Source organism: Miniopterus schreibersii, assembly GCF_964146895.1.
Source record: "Miniopterus schreibersii genome assembly, chromosome: 1".
NCBI classification, from domain to species: Eukaryota; Metazoa; Chordata; class Mammalia; order Chiroptera; family Miniopteridae; genus Miniopterus; species Miniopterus schreibersii.
Window position 1 is genome coordinate 141073050 of NC_138101.1, and position 25141 is coordinate 141098190.

The following is a 25141-nucleotide window of genomic DNA, read 5'->3' on the forward strand; positions in this document are numbered from 1 at the left end:
GCTAGGGGAATACTATGGACAAATGTAATAGAACTTAATATAGTAAAAGAACATAAGTAGTTCCATTAAATTTCTCCCTGATGCATTGTTATTGCTGGTCTGAATATAATGTATACAGTGCTTCTGCATGACTGGAGAAAAAGCAGATTTTAAAATTACATAAATAAAAATAGAATATCAAATACAGGAAAGATAATTTTGCAAAACCTTTCAAAATAATACTTTTATTTTTATCTATTACTTTTCTTAGGAAAGAAAGTGACCCACTGGTAATAATGTTTAATATATGAATATTTTCATAACACTTCATGACAATATTTAGCTGAGGGTACAGCTAAGGAAGTTGAGGCAAAGAGAAATTAATGAGAAACAGGATTAGGAAATTCACTGAAGAAGAAACATGAATAAAACTAAACCAAGTAATTAGGGAAATGGAAAATAAAATGAAAATAAGATATTGGGGGTGGGGGTGGATATTACAATGGCAAAAATTAAAAGAGATTGTTTATATAAAAGTTGAATGAGGGTATAAAGAAAAGAGTACTCTCCTACTGGTGAGAAAATAATTAATTAAAAATGGAACAGTATTTTTAGAAGACAATTGATCATTACCTTCTATTATTTAAAATGTTCATTCTCCCTCAGCCAGTGTGGCTCAGCAGTTGAGCATCGGCCTAGGATCCAGGCGATCGGGGTTCAGTTGCGGGTCAGGGCACATGCCCAGCTGCGAGCTTGATCCCCAGCGGGGGGCGTGCAGGAAGCAACAGATCAACGACTCTCTCATCATTGATGTTTCTATCTCTCTCCCTCCCTTCCTCTCTCTGAAATCAATAAAGACATATTAAAAAAAGAAAAGTTCATCCTCTATGACCTTGCAATTTCACTTACATAAATCTTTGACAGAAATCTTCACCTTTAAACCCAAAGATGAATGTGCAATTATGCTCACTGAAACATTGTTTCTAATAGATATAGAACAAAATCTGGAAACAATCAATGATTGATGTCTATTTACAGAGAAGGGATAAATAAATTCTAGTATGCCTACATTGTAAAATACTGTATAACAATATTTAAAAGAATGAACACTAATACTGAAAATGTACATGGTATGTTAAAAAAAAGTAGAATACTATTTAAAACTTGTGTTTATTATATATGTGTAAATATAGGTAAAATAATCTGAATTGTGTATTCGAAAGTGTTAGTAGTGGTCACCTTTGAGGCAAGTTGAATTAGAGTTCTCACTTTTATTCTATACTACTTTTCTATAGAATTCTAAGTTTTTACAAGGACCATTTGTTGTAATTTAAAAATAAAAAAGGGCAATTTAATATTTTTGCCTTTGCACTTGGGGATTACTAGGGTGCAACAGACCACTTCTGTCAACATTGTTGAGTGTACAATAGTATACATTTGGGGAAGATAAAAGAAATTTTAGAAGCCAAGGCCCCTGTTACGTCCATTTGATATTCAGAACATACACTAGGAACCTAAAAACACTTTTTGGAATCAAATAAACACACAAAAATATGTCCAGTATAGAATTTTTACATGTGTTCAAAGGAGACAAGAGAAATGGAAGGCCCAGTGAAAACTACATTGGGATGGATGAGGTGAGAGCAGGACAGGTGGCCTTGGACATTTAGTACACAAAAAGTAACCAGAGAGTTCTTGAGATGGGAATCAAAACAAGGTGCCTGTGTAAAAGATTATTTCCTCAGAGTATTTAGGTACTAACTGGGAGATTGCTCAAATATACCAAAAGGACCTCTACAATAAATAACTAGCAGAAACGTAACTGAAAAAAATCCATCAAGTCACCGTATGGTAATAGAAGGACGTTCTCCCAGGGAAAATGAGGATAGGTGTTGGTGAAAAGGGTAACACTTAAATAGGGTGAAGGCTGGGGACCAGCTGTGAAAGCTTTATCCTCATGGGGCTTCATCTTCAGCATTTTGGCTTTGCCTTTATATAAAAGTGTGCAAAAAAGAACCAAAGATTGATCAAATCTCTCTTAGCTCCAATTGTCCCTTGGGAGGTTGAAGTTATATAACCATCAGCATTTTTTTCTTTCTTTCTATTTACCATCTCCTTGGACACATGGGTGAAGCCATATTCAAGCAGGACTTTTCATTTCATTGTTCTTGTTTATAATTCACAATAACGTTTAATGGTAACTCACCTGCTGTTAATCCTCTGTTTTATGTGAAGCAAAATCAATTGCTCCCATAGCACTTTATTCGAATTCCTACAGCACTTACCATGGTAATGGTAATTTACCAATTTTCATCTTCACTGATGTCAAGGACTGCTTTAATTTCATCTCTATTATTGAGCCTGGCCTATAAAATCAATCAATTAATTAATATTTTGGATACAGATATCTTCTTTGAGTTTGTTGAAGATGGATTCTTTGAGAGTTGATCCTAAGCCACTCTCTAATGAATTCTAATGATAATTTCTGAAGGTTTTCTCTATCCTTTACTGAGAACTTTCAGTTTTATAAAAGATCAATATCAAAAGTGAAGGTGATAAAAAAACACAAACAAGAAATAATTATTATTATTAGAATTAAATAAGCTACATTTCAAGTGATTTCCACTGAAATTTGACATTGCAGATATACGAAAAGAAAAGAAACTACAATCACACATAGTTAGAATTTATGGATTTGAATGAAAGCTTGGCAAAATCTCTAATGTCATTTATACATTTGAACAGATACGAGCTCCAGAGACATACATTGAAAACAGAAATTAAAAGTTGTCGTTTTGGAGTAATAAATTACTCTTACCATATAAAATCATATTTGATAAGCACCGATCAGATATCTCACTTTACGAGTTATTATACAAAAATAATTTGATACATATGAATATTTGGGTTCTATAAACACTTGGGAACAATGCAAAACTACAGACATTAAGCAAATACATAGTTAAGAATAGTGTCATGGAATATATCAAGAATAACTACAAATTAAAAAATAAAACATAAAAGAATAAATGCATTTCTAAGATGTAGACTAGACCAAATGCTCTAGGATCATAGAAAGCAATCTTCCCCCCCACCCCCATCAATTCTAAAAGGCGTTATGGAAAATACCAGGAGTTGTACTTAAAATAAGCCAAGACAATAAGGCAAGTAAAGAGAGACTGTTCAAAGTCCTTGGCACAGTTTGGCAGGGGACCCAGAAGGAAGACTGGCATATCCAACAAAGGAAGGAAACCTGGAATAAACAAAGATTGGCTAAGACCCAGAAGACGATAAGGGTGTGAAGTGTTTTAGGGCTTCCCGATAAAGAGCTTTGGCGCTGAGGGTGGCGGTCTCTAGTAGGAAAACAAGCCGGCGTCCTCTTAGGATTTTAAACTTTACAGAGAATGAAAATTTCTCTTTCTGGTGAGGTAAGAACTGGCCAGATGTCACCGGAACTGAAGTTTAAAATTAATTTTAAACAGAAATTTTCAATGTGGTGTGCATTTTAGATTTTATCATACAAAGATATTAAAGCTATTATCACAGGATTCCCAAATGGACGTATTTGAGAACGCTAATAAGATTAGTGTTGTTGGAGGAAGCAACAGCAGTTATTTTTATTGCTTGCCATGGCATGTATTCATATAACATCTTGTATTTTCTAAATGTTTCCTTTTGGTTTTCTGTCTCCCCAGCCAGTTGCAAGTTTCCGGAACGCAGGCCTCCTAGGAGCTAAAGCAGCCTTGAGGATTCTGCACCTACATATATTTGTATCCATCTTCTTCTCTCCAGCATCTGACCAGTGCCCAACTTGTTCTCTTCTGTAGACCACTGCAACAGCCTTTTTACTGGTCTCCAAAAGCTTACAATAGATCTAGGAAGCCATGGAACACGGAAAGGAAACATTTAGATAACACAAGGTGTTATACAACACAAATAATAAAAATACCTGCTATCTTTTCCCTCTAATACTGACATTTCCTTTATGATGCTCCTCCTCCCTTTGTCACCTAAATGTCTGTATTCCTTCCATTATAATTGTTCAACGATAAATTATGTACACACACACACACACACACATGCACACACACATTGCCAACACAGGTAGAGGTCCAAGAAATGCTTTTTAGGAAAATAGGGAGATTTGATAGAAAAGGGAAATGGGAAGGGGCAGGGAGGGAAGAAAGGGGCAGCCCTCAAATCATCTAGGCTTAACCCAGGGAGAAGCAGAGCCAAAGTGCTGTTCAGTGGTCTAAATCACAGACCAGAAAGAGGCTAACAGCATATCTGAACAAAAATCCTCTTACAGGGGGGCTAGGAAAAGGGCTGGAAATGATGGGTGGGTCTATCTTACTTTCATGCACTTGGAGGCTGGACAAGTATGAAGAAAAATATACCTAGTCGAGGTTAGGAAGGGCCACGATTAGAAAGAGATTATTTACAGCAGGGCTTCTTAAACTTTAATGTGCAGATGAGTCACCTGCGGATCTTGTTAAAATGCAGAGTATAACTGAGTAGGGCTGGGGTGGAGCCCAAGAGTCTGCATTTCTTTTTTAAATTGATTTTTAGAGAGAGAGGAAAGGAGAGAGAAACAGAGATGTGAGAGGGTAACATGGATAGGCTGCCTCCTGCACAGCCCCTCTCAGGGATCAAGGGATTGAGGGTTTGGGCTTGCAACCCCATCAGGTGCCCTGACCTGGGAATCGAACTGGCACCCTCCTGGTGCATGGTACCCAACCAACCAAGGCACACGGGCCAGGGCTCAAGAGTCTGCATTTCTGACAAGCTCCCAGGTGAAGCTTTGCTGCTTTCAATGGCAAGGATTTATTTTACAGTACTAAACATGAGCATTTAAAGTATTTTTATAAAATAAATAAATCAATGAATTAGTGCCTCCCAATATAGATATCTTCTGTAGGCTTATCACAGACTTTAATTATGAAGTTACCCTCCCTTTTACCCCGAGTTGATAGCAATGAAGACATAATCTGAGGTCAAAAGAGGGAATACAGTGCCCAGTTTCAAACAGACGATTATATACCTGAGAGCATAATCATTGTTAGATGTCTATATTAATAACAAGATAACCACCTGTGTTGCTTACAGCAACACAAATGCACATCAAAGTGCCCAACAGAATAGTCTGTGATGATAAAAATGTTCTATATCTCAACTATCCAATATGGTAGCCACTAATCACCTGTGGCTATTGAGCACTCGAAATGTGGCTAATACATGTGAGGAGTACATTTTTAATTTAATTTAATTTAATTCATTCAAATTTAAATAGCCACAGGTGCTGGCTAGTGGCCAGCATGATCGTCAAAGCTGCTAGTATTCCAAAAGACAGCCAGATGTTTTTTGCCCCCGATGGAAGTAGTCTTCCTATCAAGGGCTCAAGCATTTGCTACCAATTCATAAAAGAGACACCAGAGGTTTTCACTTCACACTCTGATGGTAGAAAGGAATTTATGGACCTGAGGTCGGCCCACAGGAGGCAGTTGATAACAGCTAAGGAATTAATCGTCTCGTTATCTAAAGTATGGCTGTCCTGCCAAGTCATTCTCCACAGTAATGACCTGAAGTGAAAGAATATCCTACTAAGGACCCTGTCTTTGACAAGTTATATATAATATTAAAACACACACACACACACACAGGCTTTTGAAGGAGAAAATTTGAGTTTGAGCTCTAGTCATATCTTCGCGAATGTTTGACCTCTGGTAAGTCACCTAACCTCTCTGATCTTCAGTTTCTAATCTTCCCTGTAAATTGGAGTTGATAATAATACCTAGTGGGTAAGGGTGTTGGAAAGGTAAGTTTCTGAGGGGCATAAGTTTTACAGTCCTATACAGTGGCTAATTACCATTGCTCACTAAAAGGGAAGTCAAATGCCATATTTAAAACAAAATCCAAGGAACTGCATAGACACTCTTGTTGTGTACTGAATTTGTGTTGCACGCACAGGGTCTTGGAAATCTTGCTGTAATGGGATTATCACCTTCACAGACTGAGCATGCCAAAGCTATCTGGGAGAAGGGTGGTAAGGGAGGAGTGCTTTATTTAGTATGTGGGGCCTAGTAAGCATCCTCCCTGCTAAGATTATACTGAAAATAAAGGAAATCGCAGACTGCTCATTTCCCTTGTACTAGTTGTAATCTTGTGGAAACTTCCTGTAGAAGGCAGTTATAGCATTAAAAGTAAACTGATTTCACACTCACCGGATACTACCAGACCAACAATTGCAGTCCTTTGGGAAAAAAATAAAATAGCGTACTTCTTTATACTTTGTATTAGTTTGGAAGAACATGGAAACCCTAGTGACGGAGAAACAGACTCATGCCAGAGGCAAGGAAACTATTTAGAAACATGGTTACCATTTAGTAATTCCACTGAGAGGCAGAGCTCATTAGCCAAGAGACTGGTTATGCGGAGAAAAAAAATCATTCATTAAACAAAGTACAGCATGAAAATAGTGTCCCCTTTGATCTAGGCACATATTAACTACAGTTTTAAAATATAAAATTTTAATAACATCTGCTAAGGGGTAACGTTAAGAGTAGATTTAGAAGTGGAAATGTGTACATGTATTTTATATTCTGTTAGAACCTCAAATGTTGGCATGGCCGTTTCCTCTTTTGGCTTTTTCAAGTATACACATATCTGCTGTGAGCTTATTAGTACAAGGCATGGTGTGTGTGAAATGCCGAACTGCAGCAGTATTCAAGTTACAATAGGAGGCCAGAGGGGACTCCTCATTTCCATCAGTGTCAGTCAATACAGTTTCATTTTTATATATGCACAAAGCTGTGGCATCATATTTCACTTGAAAAGCTTCCATTACTTAAAACCAATGTTGATGAGAACAACAAAAAATAGGAAATGCTGCCTCTGCCTTCAAGCCACTTAAAATGTAACTGGGAAAACAAACATAAACTCATGAAGTTAATTAGCGCCAAAAAAAAAAAAAAAAAAAAAGAGGGCAAGAAAATTACTAATAGAGGTTTAGAACAGTAAAGGTAAAAATAAAAGAATTTGAGAAGACAGCTCTGGCCAGGCAGCTCAGTTCATTGGAGCATCATCTCATACTCCAGAAAAGGTTGTGGGTTTGATTTCCTGTCAGGGAACACACCTAGGTTGAGGGTTCAATCCCTGGTTGGCGTGTGTGCGGGAGGCAACCAATTGATGTTTCTAGTTCTCTGTCTGTCTGTCTTTCTCTCTCTAAAGGATTAAAAGGAAAAACAATTAAAAGACTTTGAGAAGACAAATTCTGAGTTCCTAAGAAAAATGATCACTATGGACCAAGTGGTCTGGAAAGAGGGAGAAAGCCTTGAATTGGAGGCTCCATGCCATCTTCCAGTGCCTCCATGAGGACAGGCCATTTTACTGTCCTTGTGAACTCTGGTCCGATATCTACCTGGAACTCAGAACCCACTTGTACTTTCTTTACTTTGATGATTTCCTATAGTGACAATTACTTAGCAATTGTGCTGTTGGCCCATGGATGCTTTTGAAAATTAATCATCTATAACAGGTTAAGTGTTAAGTGGCTGTGGCTAATTCTTAAGCTCAGGACAGTAGTACTGAGAGCCATCTGGAAGCACCAACTAGTATAACCAGCCTCCTTCCCACAAAACCTTCTGAGAAAATATAAGAGCAAATGCAAGGGTCCCTTGCCCTCCTGACCCCGATATGGCCACAGAATCCTTCTTGACTAGTGCTAAACCAACCGAACGGAGTTGGGACTTAAGGTGAAACTGTGGCCTATATTTATCTTCTCACACAGCTTTTCAAGACTTGTCGAATCCGTCTTCCTTAGCTGAACCAGTTCTCCCGCCTTGACCTGACCTTAGCCTAAGATATACCTTGGGCCATCTTTTTTGTGTTCTGCTGGAATAGAGGCTTAAATTAGAGATATGTTCAGAGATGTGATGACACATGTAGGTGGAAAGAAAGGAGGAAGAGTCTGTGAAGGGCTAGGAAGGACCTGGCTTACTTCAGGGAAAAACACACCAAAAAACAGGTTTGTTAGTCCCATTCTAGATCTGTGATCACAATATCACAGTCTCTGGCGTGGGATCTAGGAGTCTGCATTAAAGCAGTACTTGCAGTGTACAGCATGTCTTCAAATAATATTTTATTCAACATAACCTTATTATAAGACAGGAAATTAACTCTTGTTTATATCAATTTGCCTATGGTAAAAGTGGTTTTGTTATACTTCGTTTCCCTTAAAGTCACAGAACCTATGAACATTGTGAGGACCTATAGTACTTCAAAAAAGAACTGTTTGGTGACTGTGTCTTGGTCATGGGATTGGGAACAATCTAAAAGCATTAATTCAGTCTGTTGATTATATCTTGCCCCTTTGGGTAAGCACTGTGTGTGAAAGTGACCTGTACAGGGCCTTGCAAATGACAGCCAAGATGGTTTTCATATCTTCTCCCAAAGCCTGTTATTGATAATTTCCCCGATGCACTTGAACCTCCAACAGATACACACTTCTTCAAAAGAAAACGAGGTTTTGCAAGTGACCCAACTTTTTTTAATCATAACTCTGAGAACTATCACTTACTGATGACTTACTAAGGGCCAGGGTATGTGCCTAGCAAGAGTGGTACGTAGGAAAAACCTGAGTTATTTATTGAATGATCAAGGCTATTGAATGATCAAGGCTTCACATTAAGCCTTCAGAGCAATTCCTACTGCCTTGTCATGGAGTTTATTATGTTCAGTAAAAGCTAGGACTTAGTGAGCTCTTAATCGGTTCTAAGTGCTTTATGTATATTTATACCTCATTAATCAGTACAGCAACTCTATGAGTTAGGTACACAGGCTGAGTTTAAGTAACTTGTCTAGAACACGAATTATAACTGATGGGACTTGACTCAAATCTGAGCAGTTGAAGAGGTCAACAGTAGTACTGGAAGGAGAGCAGGCCAGTCCCAGCACTCCCAGTCACAGGCTCTTAGCAGGAACAAGATAAAAAACAGACACAAAAACACCTCAGGTCCAGAGGTAACAGAGTAAGGTGTGATTACCTCAGATCCTCTCACCTCTCCCTGTCACCAACATTACCCCGACCTCCCTTTGAGCAAGGACAATGCTGCTGCTGAGGCAGGATGCAAGAAACCTCAGACATCAATGGAATGCTTTTTGGGGGCAGACTGACTGGTTTAGCTCCTTTAGTCATTCATCACACAGTTATTAAGCACCTACTATGTTCAAAACACTGCTAACAGACTAGTTAGTGCACGTGCTCCTGAGAACAGCAATCCCGAAACTTCCCGGAGACGGATGGCAGAAGACGAGTGCCAACTTGTGCGGGAGGTTCTCCCACTCTCTTCTTCCTCAGGAATTAGTCTCCCCCTCAAGGTGGCAGGAGCAGCAACCTTCATTAGCAGGTCGCACAAACCTGAGAATGAAGAGAAAAACATTGCGCACTGAGCTGGACCGATTACCTAGGGAGATGCATCAGAAAACCTGGAGCGCTCGCGACTCCTTCCCCCAGGCCGGACCATGCAGAGGCTGGCTTTCTAGGTAGAGGAGAGAGAAGAGAATTGCGGAGCGAGGGGCTCAGGGTCCTCTGGTGCAGGAGACCCCATACTCCATCATTAGAGTCCTCTGGTGCAGGAGACCCGATATTCCACCCCGCAACCCCAGCAGGCTCCCGTGCAAAAGCCTTCTGAGATGAATGCATACACTGTCCTCTGACAACGCAAACGTGACAGCTGCCTATTCAGTTCTCGTTCCGCCTCCGTTCCGAGCAGTTCATGCCACACAGGCATCTTCTGCGCTATAGTTATGCAACCTCACTCGCAGCGGGAGTGATTTCCTGTGCTTCTGCCTGCGCCAGATTCATGTAACACGCCTACCCCGGGCTTCAATGGAAGTCGTTCTCCATTAACAATCACTCGAGCTCTCGGAAATGAATGCCCTGCACAGCATACCCCTTGAGCAGTAAGAATCCAAGGTATTAAAACCAACTCTTTCTCTCTCTCACGCACGTGCGCGCGCGCGCGCGCACACACACACACACACACACACACACACACACTCGTGTGCATGCAGCTAGGACACTGCAGCAATGCAAGCCGAGGACGGCAGGCGGAGCTCTCTCCGTACAGCCCCTCTTCTAACCCCCACCAACTAAAGATGAACTCATGCCAGTTCCATTCTTTGCTCTGCAAGGAGAACACACACACACACGCACACACACGGCAGGACAGAGTAGCCTCCGATGTCCTCCTAGAGCACACTGTCACTCTAGCGTCTTGGTTCAAATAACCCGGATATTCCAAAGCGAGTAACGGGGGAGGACCGCGCCGCAACAATGCAACCTCGCGAGCAGCTCCCTGTGCAGCTCACACCCCCGCCCCCTTTCGCAGCGTGCCAAGAGTTTGGAGCGCGCGCACGCACACCGAGCGCCGCGCCTGGCATATCCCTCCGCCTCCCTCCTCCCTTTCCCCGCTCAGTGGCTCGACAACGATTTGGGAAATGAAGGGAGGAGGGAACTACTTTCCTGAAACTTGCTATGCTGCACACGACTTCGAGTTGCAGTGATTCGCTCGGAGGCCGCAGCTTCTGGTCCTCCTACCCGCACGCGCTCACAGCCCGGGCGCCCTGCTCTGCAACCCCACCCCGTGCTCACTTCGCCCCCCGGGGGGGGGAAGCCGGCGGCCGGGAGAAGTCGCCAGGGACTACTTCGCCTCCTCCTGCGGGCGCCCCCGGTTCGGGCAGCGGCGGCGGCGGCGGAAGGAGCGGGCGGCGTGAGCGCTTCCGCCGCCCCCCTCGCGGCTCCCCTCCGGCGGGTGTGAGGCGGTGAGGAGCTGGCCCGCCGAGCTGCTGCTGGGCACCGGCTGGCGGGGGACCTGCGGCCGCTCGTCTCGTTCTCAAGCTGCTTCTCGGGACCCTGACCCCCCCGCCGCCGGAGCGCTCCCTCTTCGCCGGCCCTGGTGGGGGCGATCGGCTCGCCTGCCTCCGCCGCCTCACGCGCTCCCCACCGCCCCCTCTCCCCCCTCTGGAGCCGTCCCGGCTGGAGCGTGTCTGGAGGAATCCACCGCCGCGAGGCCCCTCGCCCGGTTCTGCTCCTGCCTGAGGACCGCCCCGCTAGCTGCCGGGGGCTGAGCGGGCAGCCGGCTGCGACGCGGGAGATGGTGGGGTGGGCTCCGGCAGGACCGCGCCGCCGCCGCCCGGAGCCTGGGCTCGGCACCCCCCCGCCGGCCCCCACCGAGCGGAGCTCTGCTTCCTCCTCGCCGCATCCCTGAGGGAAGCGCCGCCTCTGCTCCGGGCTTCTCCGCCCGCTCGCCCGCTCCTTCCCGGCCGGACCCCGCCGCACTCCACCCCGGCGGCGGGAGGAGCAGCTCTCCAGTCAGCCTTTGCAGCCCCCCTTCCTTTTTTCTCTTCCACGCACCCTCCCGGGCCTCCTCTCATCTCTTGGCTGGGCGCAGAGACCAGGGAAGAGGCTGGGGTCGCCACGGCAGAGGTTGTTGCCGCCACCCCCCTGCGGGGGTGGCCGGGGTTCCCGGCTGGGGGGGCACCGTTCCGGGTGAGGCATCCACCATGGTGAGGCCCCTGAGCCACTGCCCCCGCGCCCCCCCGGCCATCGCTGCCTCCTGCCCCTCGGTGCTGCTGCTGCTCCTCCTGCTGTTGCTCCTCCATCTCCAGATCGGATCACGGTGAGGGAAAGATGAGCGAGGAGACGGCGACTTCTGACAACGAGTAAGCGCCTCATTGATCTTACTACCCCCCTTCCTCCGCTGTCCCCCAGACCCCTCGAAGACACGGGTGCGGGAAAGCGTGCAGCCCTGGAGAGTTCGGTGCATCTCGTTCTGCAGATAACATTTGATTTCTTTAGCCATTTAATTTTAATGGCAGCCGCCCCCCTCCCCATTTAGTTGCTTTCTTTGGGGGAAGGGTATCGAGGGTTGGGGTTGGATGGCAGTTTTACGTCCGGGAGATGGAGTAATGTGGATGGATAGGTGGAGGCAGGGCAGAAATTAGCCCTTTGCCTGGAAGACCTCCGGCCTGTCCTTTTTCACTTGAGCGTGCCAATCACCGTACCCTGAATATCCATCCTGCTTCCTTTATAGCTATTTCGCTTGGAAACTAATGTGTGGGAGCACCTCCTGCAGCAGCAAACTGCTCTTGAATCTTAATTCGATGAGTCAGTGACTCTTAAAAACCGATTAAGCCTCCACCCCCTCCCTTCCTTTTTTAAACTTATGACCTGTAAGATTCTTGTAAAAAATGGGGCTAGGGGAACATTTTTAGAATTTAATAGGATTAAGGACGCCTGGAGTGTGGGAGATGTTGAACCATTATATTTTACCTGAGCGAACATCAGACTTGTCTTTATCAGGTGCCCAGAAGGGTTTTGAATGCTGGTATTTGTTCTTCAGCTCTACGAAAATACACCGTTTACGTTGATGTAACATCTTAACAGTCTTTACATTGCTGCACATGCTGATGACTTCAGGGATTAACTTCTAGAGCATCCCGGTTAAAGTTTTTGTTTACGCGGGCTGTCCTTATGTTTTTCTAAACGAAATACTTTGCCTTTTACCATATTTTGCTCTCACGTAATCGCTGCCTGGAGAAGTAATGACGCGATGACAGTTTTCTGTTGGGGTGGGATTTCATTTCACGCAGGATCCTAGCAGGCGTTTTCTTGTAACTCAAATTTTGTCATCTTTTGAGGGTTGGAAAGAGTTAAGTGAGTTAGGGCTAGCCCTCGGACGCATTCCTTTAAATAAAGTGCATTCCTCGAGTCAGACCTTTTTGAGAGAACTTTCAAGTCCAAAGCCTAGGCCTGTTTAACATAAAATAGCTGGGGAAACGCTGAGCCGCGTCTTCCCTCCCCCGCCCGCCTTCCCCCGCCACACTCGCCTGATGAGCGGGTGTGGGAGAAGGTAGATTGCTGCAGTGTCAGTGCAGCCGAGAAGCAGAAGTGGCCGCCATGTTCTCTCTCTCTCTCTCTCTTTTTTTTTTTTGTGAATCGCCCTCATTTGCATAGCGCACTCTTCATTCATAAAAAAAATAATTAAACATCCATCACCTTGGACATCTTGAAAGGGTTTCCCAAGAAAAAAAAAAAAAAGTCGAAGCTCGATGGTCTTCGTGTCGATTTTTGAGTTGGGCAAGTCAGGAGAGTTCGAAGTTAGAGGTTAAATTCAAAAACGCACGCGCACCCAGACAACTACCCCTGTTCTCAGAATGTTGACACAGTTATGTGGGAAATATCAGTTCGGGGAGGTGCTGGGATCACGTGATCGCCTCCATTCATAAAATACCTGGCTGTCCATTCACAGTGCAGTGCACTGTCTCGCTGCCTTCCGCAGATTAGACCTGCTTTCCGAGAGATCAAGAAGTGCTGTAGCTCAGATAACGCTTCGTGAGGACGACAACTGCTGAAAATTCTGAACCGAAGCACGATAGTTTTTATAAGTATTTTTTAAGAAAGCAGCTTGGATCAAAATGTCAAGTTAATTTGAGAGATAGGAAAAGACTAATTACCATATTTAAAGTGAAATACTGAATACTACCTCCTCGTTGGGTGCAAGTAATAGAAGAGCAGATGAGGGAATGCGAATTGACACACGTGTAAAATACAGTTTCTAAACGGGCTCTTTTTGTAATACTTGCTGTGGACAAAGTCAGAGTGCAAGTTTTTGGTGTAGTGATGTCAGTGGATGATCTGGTTGTTACCCGAAAAATGAGTAAACATTCCTAGTTGGTTAATCCCGAAGACGTTGATACTTGAAACACTAAATGGCAACTTTTACTGGGAGGATTGCTTCTTTTTAAAAAAAATTTTAAATGTACTTAGTATGGGACAGCTTGGAAATAATCTCACTCACCCAGACTTTTAGAATTCTGTTTTCACAAATTTATCCTGCTTTATTAATGTTATTCCCTAGGAGTTTTGTTATGCTAGTTTTTATAGGACAAAATTAATGTTTTAGCATATAATATTTTGCTATTAGATGTTAACTCTTCATGGGGACAAACTCTTGGGGTTTTATTTAAATTTTTTTTAATAATTAGTAAGTGATGTGTTCATTTGGTAGTCAGTTTTATTAGGGTCAACATTGTGCATTAGCTAAACCACAGTGAACTTGTTTGGAATGTAACTTTTTTTGTGGTAATTTATATATCTCATCTTTAATATATAAAGTAATGTTTTGAAATGGCAATTTATTATTTATATTCATAGATATTATGAAGATACAAGAGATATATTATGACAGATGTCCTCGAAGCCTTAGCATAGTTTAAAACTGCCTTGGACTTTATTTATAAAATCCATATGCATATTTTTTCCTTTTTTTTGTCTCATAGGAATTTAATTACAGTAGAGACTGATTTTAACACGCGAATGTTTTTTCACTTGATTTCAACCTTTAGAAAAAAAGGTGAATTGCTTCTCGGCCTTTTGGCTAAGATCAAGTGTAGAAAAACGTGAAAATCATATCTTCAGAAACCTTAGCCTTTTCTGGTCATTGTTGTAAACTCCAGTAAGGCCTTTGAAGCCTCATTTTGAAATCCTATTACATGCTCTATTATTTGAAATAAGAGTTACATGTAGAGAGATAGATAGCTCTCAGAGGTTGATTGTGAGTATATATTTAATCAAGAATTAGTGAAGGATCTGTTATGTGTAAGACTTTCTCTTATGCAATACCAAACTTAGGGAAGGGTTGGTAAGATTCTGCTTTTCTTCCCCAACCTTTAGTAGGAACTAGAACTGAATTAAAAGTGCAGTTTAAAAAAATAATTCCCTCCACGCAGGAGTAATAGTTTATTTCAGATAATGTACAAAATGGTCTTTGAAGTGAATAAATTAAAATTTATTTACATTTCTACTAAAATAATGTCTTAACACTTGATATATAAACAAACCTTTCATTTCCTATGATGTTCATGAATCATATTTATTGGATTTTTTCCTATGTGGCAAGCACTGTGATAAATATATACTTTACTCGTGTATTATATAATTTATGTATATACATGTATTTTCAACAGAGTGGAATTGCATAGTAGATACTATTGTAGCTTAATATATTGTGAATATTTTCCTGTGCCATTACTTTCTAAAATATAATTTTAATGGCTACATTATATTCAATGTATAACATACATTAGTTTTAATCATTCTAATTTTGGATGCTTCTGAACAGTGCTGCCTTTGATCCTGCGTTCTGTCTTCATCCAAATATATTACTTTTTCCTTGAGATAGTATAGGAATGGAGTTAAAAGGTTTGCAAGTTTTAAATTATTTTATTCTTTCTGCCAAATTGCCCTCTAGAAAAGAAAGACTCAGTGTATGAGAGTGCTTATACCTTGAAATGTCTGTCCAGTTCTCTTAGAAAAAAATTTTGCCAGTTATTTATTTTAATCCTCACCCGTGGATATGTTTTATCGATTTTTAGAGAGAGGAAGGGATGGAGGGAGGGAAGGAGAGAGAGAGGGAGAGGCAGAAAAAGAGAGAGAGAAAAAAAAATTTGTTGTTCCACTTACTGAGCTGATGCATTCATTGGTTGCTTCTTGTGTGTGCCCTGAACAAAGATCGAACTTGCATTCTTGACGTTTGGGGACATTGTGATCTAACCCAGCCAGGGCCTTTATTTTTTAATATTTAGATTTAGTTTGCTGTTTATGACAAATTTTGTATCATAGCATCATCTCATTTTAGAGCCCAGAACCAGAGTCATTACAGACTCCTAACATGTTGATTTTTGTGGCACGCAGAATGATTTTTTTAAAAAAAAAGTATTGATGTATTTTTGTTAAAACATAGTTTATTATTATTGTTAAAATATAGTTCATTCGTAATGGATCTTAGACTAAGGTGTTAAATTGCTTGAGACATCAAGTTCTTAGAATTCAGACTACTAATCCCTAACTGAATCTTGTTTACATTCATAATTGAAGGAAATACCAACAAACCGTAGCAGAATTAGAAGTACTTGTGATTGCAATTGTATTAGTTCCCTAGGGTTGCCATAATAAAGTACCACAAACTATATTAAAACAATAGAAATTTTTTGCCTCACAGTTTTGGAGGTTAGCAGTTCAAAATCAAGGTGATGGCAGGACCATGCTCCCTCTGAAATCAATAGGCAAATACATCCTTGCCTCTTCCTAGCTAATGTGGTTGATGGCAACTTTGGCATTCCTTGGCTTACAACTGCCTAATTCCATACTCTGCTTTCATCATCATATGGTGTTCTCTTTGTGTATCTCTGTGTTTTCACATGGCCATTTCATAAAGACCAGTCATATTGGATTAGGAGCCCACCCTATTCCAGTATGACTTCCTCTTAACATTCTTCAACAACCCTATTTCCAAACAAGATCACTTTCTGAGCTACTAGGGTTTTGGACTTCAACATTATTTTTAGAAAGATATAATTCACCCATAACAGCAATAGAAATCAGATTTTTTTAATAGTACAATTGCTGTCCAGGGATTAATAGGTATCTTGAAATAGCACTCATTATAGTCACTAGTCACTAGTTTGAAATTATTATAGTTATTAAACTATTGCTAGAGCTTATATTTTAATGTGTTAGTAAAACACATATATTTTGTATTACTATTTCAAAATTAAAATATTTTGATAATTATGCCAATGTAATTGATTTCTTTTATAATCCTATGTATTTTGTTTTAAGCCTTTAATATTGTTCTGAGAAGGGGGCCATAGGCTTCAACGGACTGACAGAGAGGTCCATGGCACAAAAGGTTATGATCTCCTGCTGTAGCTCTGGCCGGTATGGCTTGGTTGGTTAATTGTGGTCCCATGCACTGAAAGGTTGCCTTTTTGATAATTCCCTGTCAGGGCACATGCCTGGGTTTTGGGCTACATCCCCGGTAGGGGGCATGCAGGAGGCTGCCAATTAATGTTGTTTTCTCTCTCCCTCTCCCTCCCCCTCTCTCTAAAATCAGTAAAAACTTTTTTTTAAAAAAAAAGATCTGTAGAAGGCTGAAACCAAAGATATGAATATAAAATGGGGAGATTAAGAAACATGAAGGATAAGACGAACAAGTTCAACATGCAGTTAACAGTTCCAAAAGAAGAGATAATGGGAGAGAGGAAATATTCAGAGATAATGGCTGAGAATTTTCAAGAAGTAGCAAATTAAACCCAATTCAGTGAACTAAACACAAAACAAAGCCTCACAGTCAAACTGGGATTATTTTGAGATTGCAAGAAGGGATCAACCTAAGAAAATCCATGTAGTTTTATCACATTTGAAGATTAAAGGAGAGAAATGATACAGTCTTAATAAGTGCCAGAAATGCAATATTGTCATTTCATCTCTGCCCATAGTATAGGAGTAAATGTTCATAATTTATAGATTTATAATATAAATGTTAATAAATACAGATTTATATTATTTCTGCTCCCTAGAATTTTAGACTTAATTTTTCTGATTTAAAATGAGAGTGTTGGATTTGATCAGATTTAAGATTTCTTTTAGTTCAAGAATTTTAAAATCCTAAGTGATTTTCTTTGTATTTCTGAACCACATTTAATAGAGCATTCCTGCTACTCATAAGTATAGAATTGACTGCTGAAGATTTCCTTGTATCTGAGATTTTTGAATTATCTTGGAAAGCATTTTCTTTGTACATTTAGAGTGCAAAGAATAAGCTTTAGTAAATTCAACAGTGATTGGAAATAACATTTAATCTAATCAGTTTCTTGATTTTATTTCTAAATGTTATCTTTATAACAGGTTATAATTTAGACAAAGTCCATTATGACTTGGAATGTAGAATGCAATTGTTTTGCTGGTAGTACTTAATAATACTATTGTATATGATTAAACACATCTCATTTGTTTATTCACATGTTTAGAGATTACTTGAGAAAATACATGATACTGGTTATTTGTTAATAGCTTCTCTGTATTGGTTTCCTGTGATAGGCTTACCAGAGCTTTAGGTGAAATTTAGTGAATCGTGACTTTTTTGATGCCACTTTTTCAAAGCTATCATAACTTTCACAACATTAGGATGTTTTTGTAACTTTGGCATAAAGTCACCAAACATTTTTATTTTACTATTTTTAATTACATTGATATTTTGAGATTGCCCCATTAATAATATGTGAAAGCATTTCAGAATTTTAGTTGCTGAATTATGTGTATGGATTTCTTAATAGTTTTTCAGGACAGATAGCATTAGTAACTCTTTCTTCAAGAATTAAGTTCAGCCTGGCTGGGCGTGGCTCAGAGGTTGAACATCATATGACCCAGGAGATCATGGTTCGATTCCCCGTCAGGGCACATGCCTGGATTGTGCCCTGGGGACTTGATCCCCAGTCAGGGGCATGCAGGAGGCAGTCGATCTCTCATCATTGATGTTTCTATCTCTCGCCCTTCCTCTCTCTGAAATCAATAAAGATATATTTAAAAAAAAAAAAAAAAAAGGAATTAAGTTCAGCGATGTTTGAGCGCCTACTTTGCTCTTGACTTTTCCTTAGCCTTGGAGATACAAAGATAAGTAAAACCTGATAACTGCTTTCACTGTCCAACAAGGGAACTAGATCCCTCTGAAATGTGATGAGTGCTCTGCTTATGAAGTTATTCAAAGCTGTAGGAGAAAGTGATTCTGTCTGGGGGTGGATGGGAAGGTGCGAGTTATGTGTGAAGGACGGTTTCAGAAAAGAAACCGTCTAGTTTAAGAGTCAACTAGAGATGAGATAGAAAGGGGAAAGGTATTTCAAGAAGGGGGTGGGGAATAAAACAAGCCAGCACAGAAGGTTTGAAGAAAAGCAATAGCTTTTTGGATAACTATGTTTGGAGGAGTGGTGGGAGATAAAAAGGTTTTGGTGGCCAGATTGTAAGTATAGATTTGTACTTAACTATGTATCAGCAATCTTGGGGCAAAGGTGATGGCTAGTCCTGGAGCCTGACATCCACAAAATAAATGCGACAGAAGCTCCTGGAAACTTTTTCAAGACTTTTTTTTGAAAAGTTGAGAGAGCCTGGCCGATGTGGTTCAGTGGTTGAGCATTGACTTGTGATCCAGGAGATCGAGGTTTGATTCCTAGTCAGGTCACAGGCCTGGGTTGCAGGCTGGTTCCCCAGCAGGGGGCATGCAGGAGGCAGCCAATCAATGCCTTTCATCATTGATGTTTCTCTCTCTTTCCCTCTCCCTTCCTTCTTTGAAATCAATAAAGACATATTTTTTTTAAAAGTTGAGAGAAATTTATTTAACTGTTCCGCACGTTGGTAACATTAATTTTGAACAGAATTCCCCTAAATTTTTCAGATTAAGCATTAAAAGAAAATTTGTTCTTTGAGCTTCTCTCCCTCTTCACCACAACTCTTAGGCCAATAAGGATAATCATGAAAAGCACCAGTCTTTATCGTGTAGGCAGTGGGGAACCATAATGTTAAGTGAAGAAGTGATGTTAAATTTGTATAGAAAGTTGAATACTAGGGCTCCTTTGTACAGGTGATTAGAGGGGAGAGAAAGAAGAAGAAAGTGAACTCTAATTGAGGAGGAAGATGTAATAAGGTGAAGAACAGCTGGAAATAGTTCATTTGGAACTGTCGAGGATGAATTTGTAAGGCAGTTCAGATTTCCAGTGCATATGATTATGTGACTGGATGTGAGAGAAGTAGGAAGAGTGTGGGATGATTTCAACATTTTAAATTCGGGCTGCTGTGATGCTTTTAAATAAGGTGGGAAGAGGAAGGGAAGGTTTTTAAGGGGAAAATAACTCAATTTTGATCTTTTAAAATTTGTGGGTGTCAAGGTATAAAATGTCCCATAAGGTGTTTTAATTATAGGTTTGGTGCCCAAAGAAGGTTATGAAGGCTAAGTTAGAGGTGACATATTCAGCATATGTAATAGTTGAAGCTAGTGGAAAATTACCCAAGGATAATATTAAGTAGAAATGGAAAATTGAATAGTCAACAGCAGCCTTTTTAAGGGTAAGAGACACCAAAAGACAGAAAAGTCTTGAGAGGTAGGAGAGTTCAGAGAGAAAGTTTTAAAGACAAAATGGGAAGTGATGAAATGGAGAAAGCAAAGAGTAAGATTTTACTCATTTAAGGGGAAGCTGGGAGTTGAGACTATTTGTTGAATGAGATGATGTCCATTCTAGAAAGGAAGAAAAAAAAAGATTTAAGGAAAGATGGGTAATTGGTAGAGCGACGCCTAGAAAAGAGGAATCTGTCAAACTGTTTTACTGCTTATCAGACACAGTGCTAGATTTAATCCTTCTAAGAACCACATGAGCTAAGTATTATCCATAGTTTACAGATAGAGATAACTGAGACTTGAGAGGTTTTAGTACTTGTTCACAGCCACACAAGGGAGTAAGTGGTAGAACTGATTCAAATTGCACAGTGCGGTGCTTATACTACTGTGCCTTAAGCACGTTATGGCAAGACTTGACTTTAAACAAGAAATTAAGCTTGGAGGGATAGGTAGATGAATAGAATTGACAGATGTTTTGAGGGGCTGGAAGTTTTTGATAAAGTTAAAGGACACACAGAGTGGAAGTGGGGAAAATGTAAAGATAGATTTTGATCAGAGAGCACAGACTCGAGAGTGCTAACATATGAGGGAAGATTAAAGTAAAAACAGGTTGTTGGAGTAGAGGAGCCAGGATCTGCTAGGATGTTTTAAAAGGTCAACAATGTGGCTGTTCAGTTTGCTGGGTTGGTATTAGGAGTTGAGGTGGAGAGGAATCCTGAGCCAAGGCCAATGTATTTAATGTGCGTGTGGGATGAGCAGCTTAGAGTGGGAGTATGAATGCTGACATCTGCCTCCACAATTTAAAGAGACAGCAATAAGGATTTTGGAATTGGAAGTTGAAGAAGAGGGCGTCAGGGAGGAAGATGAGAAAAGGGAAGGGCTTATCTGGGAGGAGTTGAGAATATTGGAAATGATTGGGTCTCCTATAATAATGGCCCTGTCAGGAATGAGAGATGTTGGGAATTAGAAAGTAGAAGGGAAGATAGACGTTGTGAATGAATTATCCAAATTTGGATTTTATTAAGAACTTTAAGCTTTCTGAAAGACTAACCAAGATGTTGACTTTATCCAAATAAATTATATTGTCTTTGGCAGAAGGTTTTGTATTCTTTGGGTACTCCGATCTTAATGGTTAGATAGGCCTTTTCAAAACAAAATTCACTAAATTTCTGTAACTTGGTGTTCACAATTAACATGATCCTGTGGTTACTGCTGACTGTTGCATTAAGACTTTGGCAAATCACGTAACCTGTCTTTGTGCTTGATTCTCCATCTGTAAAACCAGGATAATGTGTCAGTACTTCAGAGAGATGTTAAGATAAATGTAACCTCCCCTCACTAATAAAACTTTTGATTAGAGATAAGAGAATATTAAAAATAACTTTTAATTCTTGAGAAGAAAGGTTCATGAAATATAATCAGTGCTTTCACTTAGCCTGAGGGGTAGGTTTACTTTTCTTTTTGGTAGGGTATTACTTTTTTTTTTTTAATTTTATTTATTGATTTTGGAGAGAGAGAGAGAAACACCAATTTGTTGTTCCACTTATCTATGCATTCATTAGTTGCTTCCTGTATGTGCCCTGACCAGAGATTGAACCCACAACCTTGGCATATCAGATGACACTCTGACCAACTGAAATACCTGGCCATTGCTGGTAGGGTTATTTTTTAAAAAGGATTTGACCTGCTGGAAAATTTGTATTTTAGTTTAAATGTTAAAATGCAGCTTTTCAGAAAAACTTAAAATCTAATAATTCCAACAAGCAGAAAATAATATAAATCTATATTGTGAACATTTTCTTCCATGTTCTGAGCAAAGATTGAGTAAGGAGCATATAACAAGTGCTAGGCAAAGAACTAGCTCTAGCCAGTCTTTGTTTGGTATTTGATACGACTATTTAGTTATGAAAGTATATAGTTCTGGAGCTTGTTAATGAAAGCAGTTTTAATACTGAGCACATTTTGGAAGTATAAGTAGATTTGACGTCTCTCCAGTATTTTCAATGGAAAAAGTCATCTTTCTCAGTTGAATGCAAGAACTTTCAAATATTGTATGGAGAGCAAAAATCTACTTACATGGGAGAGAAGGGGAGAGGAAAATTTTTTTCAGCTTATTAAAGATTTAGATACTTAATTTTTTGCAACTGTAATCAAACTAGAATTCCTATTAATAGGCTAGATCTATTCATAGGGATCCTAATGATAAGTAAAATAGGCTAGATCTGCTTATTAGTTCATTGCTCTTGATTTAGTCTGTAGCTTATGTTTTAGTTCATTTTATAGTCATCAGCAACTAAAGCAAAACCTTGTTTATACTTTAATGTAGCCTGATATTTAGCCTCATTATTCTAAAACTATAATTTGTTAATTCAAAAATAACTGCTTTAGATACATAATTACTGAAACTTGGGTTAGGAATGAATTTGAAATTAAGTCTCAATCAAGATCTTAAATGAACATAAATCAGGAACTTAAAAAATATGATGATTAAAAATTGTATATACTTTTTTCTTGAGGGTTATTCGAGCCAAAACACAAACTTAATTAACTTAATAAAAATTAACATACAACAAATAACTTTGATATATCAAAATAAGATATTCTTTAACTGTATTATGATAATTTTTAAAAGGAAGAGGAGACATAGGAGATGAATGAGTGAGAAAAGCTAGCGTCTAACCACCTTAGTTTTCTTGATAATTGAGTCGAGCAAACTTAGCTTCTAAGTGAGCCAAAAAGAAAGAGAATGTATCTGATGTCATATAGACCCTATAGCAGATCAGTTTGAACTTGTATAATGTGTACTAGGCTTCAGTTTATTATTTCATGAAATAAGAGGTAATACTGAAAGTTAGAGAATCCTCAGGAGAGTCCATTTCAAGGTCGACTTGTGAGGAATTGCAGGGGAACTTGGATTGAGTTGCTGTATAGCTAGAATATAGAGAAGTGTTGTGTCATTGCTTTGCAGATTTCTTCACTGAATTGCCCAAAAAGATAAGGGAATGCTTCCCAAAAGCAGCCTTTAAAAAGCATAGAATTATTTTGAAATCTAGTAAACTGTTTCAAAGATTAATGTGAATATTGCATTCTAATCAATAATATAGTTGTATTTCCCATTTGAAATGTTTTTAATTACTTATATTAGGAAAAATTGGAAAGCTCTTTAACCACAAAATCTTTGTGCATTTTTATGCTATGGCATTATGGGCATTATGTGTTCATAGCCCATGTTGCACATTCCTGGAAGTGTACTCTCTTGAGAGAGGCAGTATTTTGGGATACATCCAGGGTGTGCTCCTGAGACCAGGGCATGATTGTAATTATAGTGACTGCCATTTTCAAACAAAAAGTAGGAACATACGGATTCAGCAAAGATTAATATAAACTTTTTGATGGATAAAAACAATATAATCACACTGTAAAAATTTGGAAGACGGAAAATACCTATAGAAGAAATTTTCTTTTGTGTACTTTTTTATATTAAAAATATTATAAAGGCAAAGATATAGAAGGGATCTTAAATTTAAAATTTGTTGTTTCTATAAAAACTTCAGGTAAATAATACAATTTATATAGATAGTGAATTACCTGTGTTTGAACAAATAGTTGTGCTAATTGGCACTCTGAAATCTGCAGTGCTGTGTAGAAAAGAAAACTCAGATTCTTACCTTAGTTTTGCCATTTAATTATGTGACTTAGAGCAGATCTTTTCATATGTGAGCATCTCTTATTGAAGACAGTAATCTTTTCCCATTTATAAATTACTTTTGCAAGAAAAATTATATATAAATGGATTTATCTATAGAGTTTTGATTTACCTATAGGGAAAATGTTTTTTTTTCCTAGAGGATTGGAATTTAAAAAGGCAGACAGATAAAGGAAAAGTTATAGCAAAACCTTAGGGAGAGAAAGAAAGCTGAGGAAAATGAACTGGACCTTAGATTTGAAATGTCTAGGCTTGTTTTGGGAGATAAATGAGATCTGTATAAGAGGTATTAGCTAAGTTAAAAGGTTATATAACCTACATATTGGGAAGTTATGTAAAATACCTACATAGGTTATATAACCTACAAATTGGGAAGTTTTGAAAAATATCTACATAGTTAAAATCAGTCCAAAAATTTGGGTGGTGTATCAACTGAACTAGAAAATTCCCTTTTAAAATATTGGTTGCAACAAAACAATACATTTACAAGGATGTTGAGATCATGTAGGGGACAGGGGGAGACCCTACACATTTTGAAGTGATCTGGGGATGGAAAATGAGAATTCATTATACAAGATCTTTTATTTTTAAAAGCTAGATATTTCTGATATTCTGTCCATTATTTGGACATGCTTTCATTATTGTTTAATTAATGAAGGTAAGGTAATTATAAGAGTTTCTGTAGGCTCATGTTGGAACAGTGTTAGGTACACAATAAGCAATAAATGTTTGGCAATCACATATGGCCCCAGTCCCTTAACCTTCTTTTCTTTCTTTTTTTAAAATTGATTTTAGAGCGAGAGAGAGAGAGGAAGGGAGCAAGAGAGAGAAATATCGATTTGTTGTTCCACTTATTTTATGCATTCATTGGCTGATTCTTGTATGTGCCCTTACTGAGGATCGAACCTGAAACCTTGGCCTATTGGGATGGTGCTCTAACCAACTGAGCTACATGGCCAGGGATCTTAACCTAATTTTCTTTCTAAGCTTTTAAGTCTGTTTCTCAATTGCAATAATAATCTCTTAGTTGGGGAGGGAGTCCAACTTGCTTTAGTACATCTCCAACCTTTGGAATCATCAAACTATAAAGGAATTGTAGAAAAAGAAAAAATATTTTTACCACCAGCTTTTAATTCATTCTTTCACAGTTCTTTCAAAATGTTCCTATTACTTTACTGAAAGATAGTGGGGGTTTTTCCTGTTGAAATTTTTCTTATTTCCATTTCCTACCAGTTGGGCCTTGTTAGAATCCTTGATGGTCGAAAGCAGCACTTCCATTAGAACTTTCTGTGATGATGGAAATGTTCTGTTTGTGCTATCCAATATGGTAGCTGATATGTGGCTATTTGGCTAATGAGTACTTGAAATGTAGCTTGAGGGACTGAAGAACTAACTTTTTAATTTTATTTAATTTAAATTGCCATGTGCGGCTAGTGATTTTTGTTTAGAT

At 39.4% G+C, this 25141-nt stretch overlaps 2 protein-coding genes across 2 annotated transcripts in view; one reads left to right on the forward strand and one right to left on the reverse strand.

The window, feature by feature from the left end:
• Positions 1-2558: 2558 nt before the first annotated feature.
• Positions 2559-11536, reverse strand: LOC308549981 (uncharacterized protein; the record flags this gene model as incomplete). The annotated part of the gene is made up of 4 exons (XM_081123234.1): positions 2559-3853; positions 9199-9394; positions 10631-11344; positions 11393-11536. 3 exons carry the CDS (start codon positions 11534-11536, stop codon positions 9377-9379), a joined length of 876 nt encoding a protein of 291 aa, XP_080979360.1. The 3' UTR covers positions 2559-3853; positions 9199-9376.
• Positions 10634-25141, forward strand: part of SPRED1 (sprouty related EVH1 domain containing 1) — a gene marked incomplete at its 5' end in the record, with an annotated part of 106238 nt that continues 91730 nt past the window's right edge. Inside the window, one exon of the mRNA XM_081135622.1 lies at positions 10634-11700. Within this exon, the coding sequence (XP_080991748.1) occupies positions 11669-11700 (32 nt within the window). The remainder of the gene's footprint in view (positions 11701-25141) is intronic.